General features: G+C 43.7%; 1 protein-coding gene across 1 annotated transcript; it reads right to left on the reverse strand.

The window, feature by feature from the left end:
- Window positions 1-5,422: 5,422 nt before the first annotated feature.
- Window positions 5,423-6,946, reverse strand: LOC136509450 (putative pectinesterase 63). Its single transcript, XM_066504248.1, has 2 exons — window positions 6,514-6,946; window positions 5,423-6,436 (listed from the first exon to the last, which is right to left on the reverse strand). The coding sequence occupies exons 1-2, from the start codon at window positions 6,921-6,923 to the stop codon at window positions 5,620-5,622; spliced, it is 1,227 nt and encodes a 408-aa protein (XP_066360345.1). The 5' UTR covers window positions 6,924-6,946; the 3' UTR covers window positions 5,423-5,619.
- Between the last annotated feature and the right edge of the window lie 3,459 nt (window positions 6,947-10,405).

Consider the following 10,405-nt stretch of genomic DNA (forward strand, 5'->3'; position numbering starts at 1 on the left):
ACCCCAGTTTGACTCATAACAGGGGCTTTCTGCTACATCGGTAGTAAGCTTGCCGATGGATTTGAACTGGGTGTTTGAACCAAAGGCATCTGGAAACCTCCTGGAGTTGGTTGCACAGTAGTTGCTGTGGCATATTGAGGCACTTGGGCCATCGGCGAAACAGCCGATGGTATAGGAGCTTTTCCTACTGCGTCAAATACTTGAGGTAACCCAGGATTGAAAGCAGATGACTCTGGAGGCATACCATATCCCCACCAATTAGCAGGAATCTGGCTATTCTGAGACACAGGGCCTGACATAGCTAATACCGCTAGATCTGTATTAAGCTGAACTCGTCCTACCAGATCTGATCGTATCAGTGTAGATTGAATATTAGGTAAGCCTGTTGATACTGGAGGAGAAATAATTTCTGTACCCACAACGGCCGAGGGAGCCGATGGAGTATTAACAGATGCTGGCTCTGATTGGTGATAGGCAGGCCCAACGTAATGCGGTGACGCTTGTCCTTCTTTGAGAGTTCGAACCATAGCATTATGAACAGTATTGGACAGTACATTGGAATGATTAATCAAAGCATGATTTACTGCAGAATTAACCATCTCTTGAAGTTTACCAGGATTGGAGTCAAAGGTAACCTGCCGAGGCAGCGGTAAATCTTGCTTCTAGATGACTTGTCCACTCTTGTTCAGGCTAAACGATTTCAAACAAAGCTGCCTGTATTCTTCTACAGCTTTTTCCATAGCCTATCTCTGCTCTTCCTTAAGATCTTCTTCTGATACCACGATAATGTTCTCTGAATTGATCTCGGAATTAAACATATTGATCGGATTGATTGGTCCCACTGGGTGTGCCAAAAGATGTGTTGATGCAAAAGTGGATCTGCAAACACAAAGGGCTAATACCCGAATCGATATCCAAAGCGTGTCAGTCGATTTGACCTGTTAATCGACAAGGATGAAGATACGAGCACTTTGGTCCTGACAACAGCGATACGCCCGGAAGTCACGGCCAAGAGGTACTCACGCGGAACTCGAGAATCGCCGAAGGTTGCACTGCGATGCAACTCGCCGAATCAATGAGAACTCGTAAAAAGAAAAAATGTGCAAATTGACGAAGTCGCCGAAAAGTAAGTAGATGCAAATAGGAGTAAAAATTGGTTTTGATATTGATTGATATATGTTTTACATTGCCCTTCAATCTATATTTATACCCTGATCTAAAGAGACATAACCAAACACAACTAGAACACCAAATCCATACCTAAAGAAATACGTGACTCTTACATGAATCATGTTCTAATAAATACAGAAAAGGAAATCAACTCCTATCTATTTCCCTGTCCGCCTCAATTACGATGGAAATCTCACCGACCTCCTTTCCATCGGCATACTTCCTGTTTCATCGGCAGTAGTCTTCAAGCCTTCCCTCATCGGCATCGACAATAACACCTCCAACCTCATCGGCAACGCCCGAGTCTAAATCAACCTTTCCATCGACCACCACCAGTCATCGGCAACCATCTTTACAAGCTGACTTTCATCGGCTGTCAGCGTATACAGTAACTTTCCTCCTGCCGATTAGTCCACTCCGATCATTTTGACGCGTGCAAAAAACGGTGTCAACACTAATGTACTCCAACCGTCCACAAAACCAAAGGAGGAGTCGTAAGATTTATCTTATTTGTATTTTTCTTTTTCTTTTTCTATTTGATTAGGATTTCAATTCCTATTTAGTTTAGGATTAGAATTCTAACTATAAAAGTTATCTCAAGAGTCTAGGTCATATGCACGATCTAATACGTTTTGGAATAGGACTCCGTATCACGCTATATAAGAGCTATTACAACTCGTATGAGCACGGGTTATATATAAGTCCAGACTGAGGAAACTCTCCATTGTCTGATAGTTAGAGGGAGATGGAAAAAAATAGAAGGACCACAAAAATGGGCTGAAATTTTGCCCCTTTATTATTAGGTATAGATTTTTCCCATGCCTTTTTTGTTTTGTCTTTTCAATTTACATTCCAGTTGTTTTTCATTCATGTTTCCTGTTCATTTCAATTTTCTCTTGTCTTTTCTTTTCATGTTTTTTGTTTTCAATTTTCTTTTTCTTGGAACCGTATGCCGTAAGCCTGAACCATATGCCATAAGCCCGTAAGGTAGATCTGACCATTTTGAACACTATGTTAGGCTTGAGCCGAGCCAAAAAAAGCTCGACTATTATAGGCCGAAATGTCCTGTCCATGACCGTCCCACTGGATAAGTCGAGCCTATTTTTTGGGCCGGGCTTAGATCGGGCCCAAACCTAGGTGGGCTGCCTGTGTAGTTTATAGTGTAAAATAGCTTAAACAAATGTTTCGGGCTGGGTTTGGGTCGAGAATAAATTCTATGGACAGCAGGATCTGTGCCCAGGCCGTATACACTAAGGCTTGTGGGTAGGCCAAATCCCATCTGACTTGAGCCAGGCCTACTGGCCAGGCTAGGCGAAAGGATCTAACAATGTCTAGAGGGGAGGGTGAATAGGCGTATCTAAAAATTTACTGCAAATGCTAAGTTCAAATCTGTCAGTCAATGTCGGAAGTCCCGGCGTTTGGGTCGGAACTCCCGACGTTGTCAGAAGTTCCGGCACAAACGTCAGCAGTTCTGACACCTACGTGAACTACAAAAGCAGTGCCAAATTTAACTTTGCGGATAAATAATCTTACAACCTCACTTCCTAGTGGTTTGGTGAAGATGTTGAGTCACTCCCTTGACGCCGTAATGCCTCTAAACCGTAGATCAAGTCCAAACCCTAAAATGAAAGTTTGGGAGAGAGAGACAAACCGATACAAGTAATCTCTAGCAATCACAACAACAACAAGAAGCACACGGGACACAAGGATTTATCCCGAGGTTCGGCAACCCCACAAAGGAGCTCCTACGTCCTCGTTGTTGAGGTGACCACCAAGGTCAGAGTCTCTTCCACCTCCTCGCCTCTCTCAAAGCGACCACAAAGGTCACTTGAGCTTTCCACTAAGAAAATACACTTTGACAACTTTTTTTTTATCTCTGGTTATCCAAATATAGACGTCTTATATTACGCATTTTTCGCTAGCTGAAGATAGAAAATGAGAATGGCTCACTAGAGTGCACACGAGATATAGAAAAAAAAACTGTTTGAGAGAGAAGATATAAAAATAATTTTTATGCAAATGACTCTTCAAATGATGATTTAAATAGTGAGCTTTGAAAAGACTCTTGGAGATGCTCTAAGATGTATTGGAATAGATGGCATGATCGTTAAATAAATATTTGAAGCGTAGATCGTTTGGGTGACCATCAACAGACAGTACATTCCGTTGCAACGCATGAGCATATTTGCTATTACATAGAAAAGGAGAAAAAGAAAAAAAAACTTGCCCACAGTTCGGAAAATCGGTAGGCAAAGGCAACACAGCTAGCATCATTGCGGTGTTGTTACTGGGCCTGCAATTTGTGGCTCAGCCGATGAACTATGATGGGCCATGGCCTTGTTTTCTTTCCATTGGATTTGGATCCATGATCCTGCAATTAACTGTATAAAAAGAATGTAGCTTTTCTTCAACGGAAATGCTCCGACACAACCATGGAACGTTCGGACGCTCCACCCACTCTTTGTACCACCCGTACCCACCCGCCCTCTACGCCACCGCTGCCCGCCGCCCCTACACTCGCCCTCTATGCACCGCCTCCCCAGCTTTGCGTTGCCGACGAGCTCCGCGCCGATAAGCCTCTATTCGCCGAAGCAGAAATGACATGTTTGCGTTGAAATAGCATGTTGTAAAAGTATGTTTCAAGTGTTTTAGAGGTATGTTGCAAATATTTTATATCGATGTTACAAAGTAGATCCTGATATTGCACATGTTGCAATGGCTATACATATATGCTTCAAAATGTATGTTCCATATGTTTTATCTGTAGCAGACGTATGTTTACAGGTGTTTTAATCTGGATGTTACAAAAGTAGATCTGAATGTTGCATACACATGCATGTTGCAAGCGTTTGCTTCAAGTGTTTCAGGTGTTTCATACGTCTGTTGCAAGTGTTTCATCTGGATGTTACATATGTTTGGAATCGCTTTCAAGTCTTTTCAGGTGTTTTACAAGTGTTTTCGACATATGCTGTAAGTGTTTCAGCTATTTTTCGGACGTATGTTGCAAGTGTTTCACCTGGTTGTGCAAAAGTAGATCTGGTGTTGCACAAATTGCAATAGGACCCACCTATCACAGCCATCTACTGCAGTTGCTGGGTGATATCCGGGTGGCGCGGGCTTGCTGCTGGGGCGCTGCCGAATGGGCGCAGAGAAATCGAGCGTAGGCGTGGGGCCCACGCGGTGGGGTGCGCAAAAAAATAGGCGGCGCGGGCTCCTCTTGCGCGCATGGGACCGTCCGAAGCTAGCGCCCCACGTCCGAGGGCTAGCAAGTCCATTTCTCAAAAGAAAGGAAAAACAGTTTTGACCACACTTGGAAATGTAGCTTCGTTAATTTTTAGTCCTCCTTGTTCTAATAATAAGTCCACATTTGTCTCAACAAAAAAGACCACATGAACTACTACGTATACAACAGGGCAAACAAGGAAATCTCCTGCCTCAGCAAGCAATTGAATCGAAGTCGAATCCAAATCCAAATAGAAATAGAATAGAAGTAGAAATAGAGAAAGAAAATCCAGGCAAAATTTTCGGTCATTTTTTTTGGGTCCATCCATTTTTCTTGTCTATATCCCTCTAACTACCGGACAATGAAGAGTTTTTTACGTCCAGACTTATATATATAATCCCATGCTCATACGAGTTAGAATAGCTCGTCTAACGCGATACGGAGTTCAATTTCAAAACATATTGGGTCGTGTATTAACTCGGACTCATAAGTCGTGCTATATTTATTGTTTTCTAATCTTTATTGGAAAAATAGTAGAAGGCAGAACGAACAGTATTGGAAAATCGGACAAAAACGGAATATGAAACCAAACAACTTGGAAAAAAAAAGGAAAAGAACAAAAAAAATAAAAATAGAAACAGAAAAAAGAAAAATAATAAAGAAAAGATACATAACGTGGAGAAAAAGGAAAAAACGGAAAACGGAAAACGGAAACAGAAAAAAGAACGCAAGAAAAAGAGAACACAAAAAAAGGAAAACAGAAATAGAAAAAACGAACGGAAATAGAAGGAAAAGGGAAACAGTATGGTCCCTACTCGGCTCATCCTCGTAGACCGCAGTGCAGGCGGGTCACGACCAGCCCATCCCCAATGCCTCTGTGGTCCGCCGTGTTTCCTTCTTTTTTTTTCTTCGTCTGTTCTAATTCCTTTTTTTCTTGTTAGTGTTTCCTTCTGTTCCGTTAAACAGGGACAAAATTATATGTGCAAACTTGTCCTTTTACCCAAAAGTTATTCATAAAGTTCAGAAAATAAGAGCGGAATTGTCATTTCACTGCAAAACGGGGTATAAATGCTCAAGCCCCAAACCCCAATTTGTAAAGGCGAAGCAATCCCATCCAGCTCGCAGACTAAAGAGGGCTTCTCTATATATATCAGCCCAGTGGGCCGGACAGCCGGTGGGAGAAGGGAGGGATGCTGCTTGGGCTCTCTCTCTCTCTCTCTCCGCTACTACGCCAGATGTGGCGGCGGCAGGATCCACGAGTCCCCGTAGACGAAGTGGATGCCGGTGAAGGGCTTGGCCTGCGCGTCGTTGAGCACGAGCGACCATCCCACCCGCTTGTGCGGCAGCGCGCCGGGGCCCGAGCACTGGTACTCGCCGTAGTAGATGCCGCTCTTCTCGGGCTTCTGGATGGTCCAGCTGTCCCAGCCGACGGGCACCACCTCCTTCCCCATGGTGGTGTACGCGTACACCACCCTGGACGAGTCCCCCCAGGCGCGGCCCAGGTAGATCTGCCCGGCGCCCGTTGTGCTGCCGATCCGGCACCGGAGGAAGGAGAAGCCCGTCTCCAGGGCGTCCGCGATGCTCTTGCTCCGCTGCTGCGCCGTCACGATCGCCACGTCCTTGGTCACCGACATGATGGCGCAGTCCTCGTACAGGGACCGGCCGAAGCCGAAGATGAAGTCGACGGTGCCCAGGATGTGGCAGGACTTGAAGTAGTGCAGGCCCCGGTGGTCGTACAGCGTGTCCTGCCCGCCGTCGATGGTGCAGTCGTAGAAGGCCGCCTTGTTGCCGTACACGCGCAGCGCCACCGCCTGCCCGCCTTCCGACCCCGGCGCCGCCATCGGCGCGGTGTTCTTGAAGTGGATCCCGGAGGCCATGAAGTAGTCTGCGTCCACGGCCACCGTGGCGCTGCCGTAGGTGCCCACGGGCTTGCCGTCCTTGCCGTGGGTCGCCGACCTGTCGTTCCACATGATCACCGGCGGGTTCTTGGGGTTGCCCGAGAACGTGATGAACGGCTTCGTGTACGGGACAAGCACCTTCTCTCTGCATGCATTTTTCGAATTTGTTTGTTTGTTTTATCAGAGAAGAGGAAGATTCAAATCTCTTATCATAATTATTACTTGTAGGTGGCCGTCCTGATGTCGAGGATGATCCTCTTCTTGTTCCCGTCCGGCACGGCCTTGATGGCCTCGCTGATGCTCCTGAACTTGCCATGGCCGTCGGGGCTCACCACGTAGCGCACCGCCATGCCCTGCGCCGCCAACAGCTCCGGGTCCCACACCTTGCCCCCGGCCCCGTACTTGTGCTGCTCAGTGCTCACGTTGTTGTACAGCTCCACGTTCTCCGCCACGAACTCGGTGAAGCTGCTAGCAGCAGCACCGTCCGTCGGCAGCTTGATGTTGTTACTGGTCCCGCCGGACGACGACGGCGGCGGCGACGAGGATGCAACCGAGACGAAACATGGTAGCAGCAGGGTTATTGCAACAAGAGCAACACCAGACGGAGGAGGACGATGGCAGTTTTGCGCCATTTCTGGGATTATGGCAACAGAAAGAGATCAGAGTAGTTTCTTCTACGATAGTACTATTTATTAATTCTTCTATGGCCAATTATTGAGTGAACGGAGTTGTGAGGCATTGTGTTCATAGGTTAATTTGGAGTGATGAGACGAATGGGAGGATGCATGCAGGCATGCAGGAGCAGCGTCCATTTTTGTTGGCCGGTTCTTGTTCATCCTGGTACAAGCATATGCATCGCCTAACCTGCCTCTAGCTTATTTTTGGCTATAGCTTCGTTGGGGAGTACTTCTGGAGTAGTTCATGTGGACTTTTTTTTGTTGAAACAATGTGGACTTATTATTAGAACAAGGAGGGGTACAACTTAAAGAAGCTACATTTCCAGGTGTGGTCAAAACTGCTGCTACTTTCTTTTAATACAGTCAATTGCAGGATCATGCATGGATCCAATGGAAAGAAAACGAGGCCTTGCATGGCCCATAATTCATCGGCTGGGCCTCAAATTGCAGGTCCAGTGACAACACTGTGTAAAACAATGCTATTGTGCTGCCTTTTGTGTACCGATTTCCCAAATTGTGGGCAACGTTTTTATTTCTTTTTCGCTTTTGCACTCACAGTCATCATGTCCTATGTTGTAGCAAAAGGAAGCAGACCAACTACACTTAAGGCCTGTTTGGTTTCAATGATCTAAAGTTTAGTTGGTTAAAGTTGAAGACTAAAACTTTAGATTACTTTATCTCACTTGTGCGGTCTAAAGTTTTTATGAGGTGGCTAAACTTTAGATAGCACTTTAGACCTTCTGTTTGGAGCCTTAAGAGTTAAAGTGGTTTAGGTCCCCTTTGGAACACACATAATTGTTTTCTTGTTTATGTGTGTTTCCTATGAAAAATGAACTGACTTCTGTGAAGTTTCTATAAAATTCATGTGAAATTCCTGCGTTTCAAAGGGACCTTAGTGGCTAAACTTCAAACCATTGGATCCAACACATGACCTTAGTTAGTTAGCTTAATTGCTTCTCCCTCTTGCACACGAGAGAATTAATTTTTGTAAGATAATGGATAAACATCCGATTTCATCTACATTGGGTAGAATCATACCACTTATTACAAACTACTTGAACCCAAGGTCCAAGCCCAAACACTTCCAGACATAATTTAAAAGATCACCAAGGTTTAACTAATGAAGACCAATCCGACAAGTAGATAACCATCCAAACGACGCAAAGAAACGCAACGCAGCCTCCTCTAGTAGACGACAAGCCTGTAGGAGCACCTCTCGCTTGTCCTCATGGCGATGTAACTGTGCCCATTGCCGGAGCCAATGCGTTCCCCTAAATAGTACATGCAAGAAAGTTTTTGGTCTACATCTGTCAAACACCACTTCATTTCTTGTAACCCAAATGGTCCAGCACAATGCTGCTGCCACAGTTAGTAAAAGTAGATTATGTTTGTCCCCCCCCAAATTTACACCAACGATTAAATAAGTCATATATATTAATTGGTTTTGGAATACCAAACAATAAATGAACAGCTCCCCACAAGAAATTAGCATATGCACAATCGAAAAATAGGTGTTGAATAGATTCAAGTGTGTGACAGAACGAACAATTTTTTCCCCATTCCAATTCCGTCTAACCAAATTATCTTTAGTTAAAACTACACCTCTTTTCAAATACCACATAAAGATCTTGATCTTAGTTGGAATCTTTGCACGACAAATTTCTTGTGAAAGTCTCACACCATTATTAACTAGAGCAGCATACATGGATTTGACTGAGAATTGTCCTGTTGAATGTAGAGACCAATTAAAAACATCTGGGCTATCCTGAAGATTCAAGTCCGTTAAAGAAGACACAATTATGTTCCAATCCCTCAAGTTTTGCCCCACCAAACGTCTCCTAAACGAGATATTGAGAGACGTTGTCCGAAGAATATTAGCTATAGTGTCTTGCTTCCTACGAACTATGTTAAACAAAGAGGGGTACTTAAGTTTTAGTTGCTGGCTGCCCAACCATCTATCTTCCCAAAATCTTATTTGAGAGCCATTCCCTACTTTGAAGGATCCAAGGTTTAAAAATTGGTCTTCCACATTCATGAGCCCTTTCCAAAACTGCAAGTCAGTAGCTTTTTTTGCTACCTCGCCTAAAGTTTTGTTTCTTAGGTATTTGTTCCTCAATAGTGATTGCCAAATCCCATCCTCTTTATATAGCTTAAATAGCCGTTTGCTGAGTAGGCATTTATTTTGTAAATCCAAGTTTTGTATACCTAGGCCCCTTGTTGTTTAGGTTGACAGATAATATCCCTTTTGACCGGTCTATATTTTTTTCTTGTGTTGATCATTTTGCCAAAAAAAAATCTTGATATGTAGTAATCCAACTTTTTGGACACTCCTTTTGGTATCGATAGCACCGAATTTATGAGCACTAGATGACCTCCTACTGTCAACACCTTTCCCTCCCATGCACTCAATTGCTTATCAAATCTCTCTTATATGACCTTCCAATCTCTATTGGACAGTTTTCTAACGTGCATAGGGATGCCCAGGTATCTGAAGGGGAAATCACCAGTCTTACAACTAAACAACTGTGAATAAGCCACTTCATATTCTTTTGCTTTACCAAAGCAAAAGATTTCACTTTTGTGAAAATTTATTTTTAAGCTGGATAATTGTTCAAAAACACAAAGTAAGAACTTCATGTTTATTGCTTTTCCAATATCATGACTCATGAAAATGACTGTATCGTCCGCATACTGTAGTATTGACAATCCATTTTCTACCAAATGTGGAATCACCCCTTCAACCTGACCATCATCTTTAGTCCGGGCAATGAGTAAAGCCAGCATATCTACCACTATATTAAACAGTAAGGGAGACATTGGATCACCTTGCCGTAAGCCCTTCCTTGTTTGGAAGTAAGCACCTTGCTGGTCATTTACTTTAATGCCTACATTACCCCCTCGTGTAAAGTGTTCGATCCATTTACACCAAGTCTCGGAGAAACCTTTCATTCTAAGTGTTTGCTGAAGGAAATCCCATTTTACTTTATCGTTTTCTTTTTCAAAATCAATCTTGAAAATAATACCATGTTGTTTTTTTTGGTATGTAACTCATGAATTGTCTCGTGTAAAATGACTGCTCCTTCAATGATGTTTCTGCATGGTAGAAAGGCTGTTTGTGTCGGTCTAATAATTCTCTGTGCTATGCTCGTTATTCGATTGGTGGCCACTTTTGTAAAGATTTTGAAGCTAACATTTAACAAACATATGGGTCTGTATTGTTGAATATGTGTTGCCTCGTTTTTCTTTGGGAGTAAGATTATTGTTCCAAAATTGAGGCTATGAAGTGGCAAAAATCCTTGATGGAATTCCTGGAACAAAGCCATGAGGTATTCTTTTATGACATTCCAGAAAACCTGATAAAACTCTGTTGGGAAACCATCAGGTCCTGGAGCTTTGTAAACAACCAAGCTTATGGATGTCTGGTTGGTTGGATTAGA

This window comes from Miscanthus floridulus, chromosome 15 (assembly GCF_019320115.1).
Source record: "Miscanthus floridulus cultivar M001 chromosome 15, ASM1932011v1, whole genome shotgun sequence".
Classification (NCBI taxonomy): domain Eukaryota; kingdom Viridiplantae; phylum Streptophyta; class Magnoliopsida; order Poales; family Poaceae; genus Miscanthus; species Miscanthus floridulus.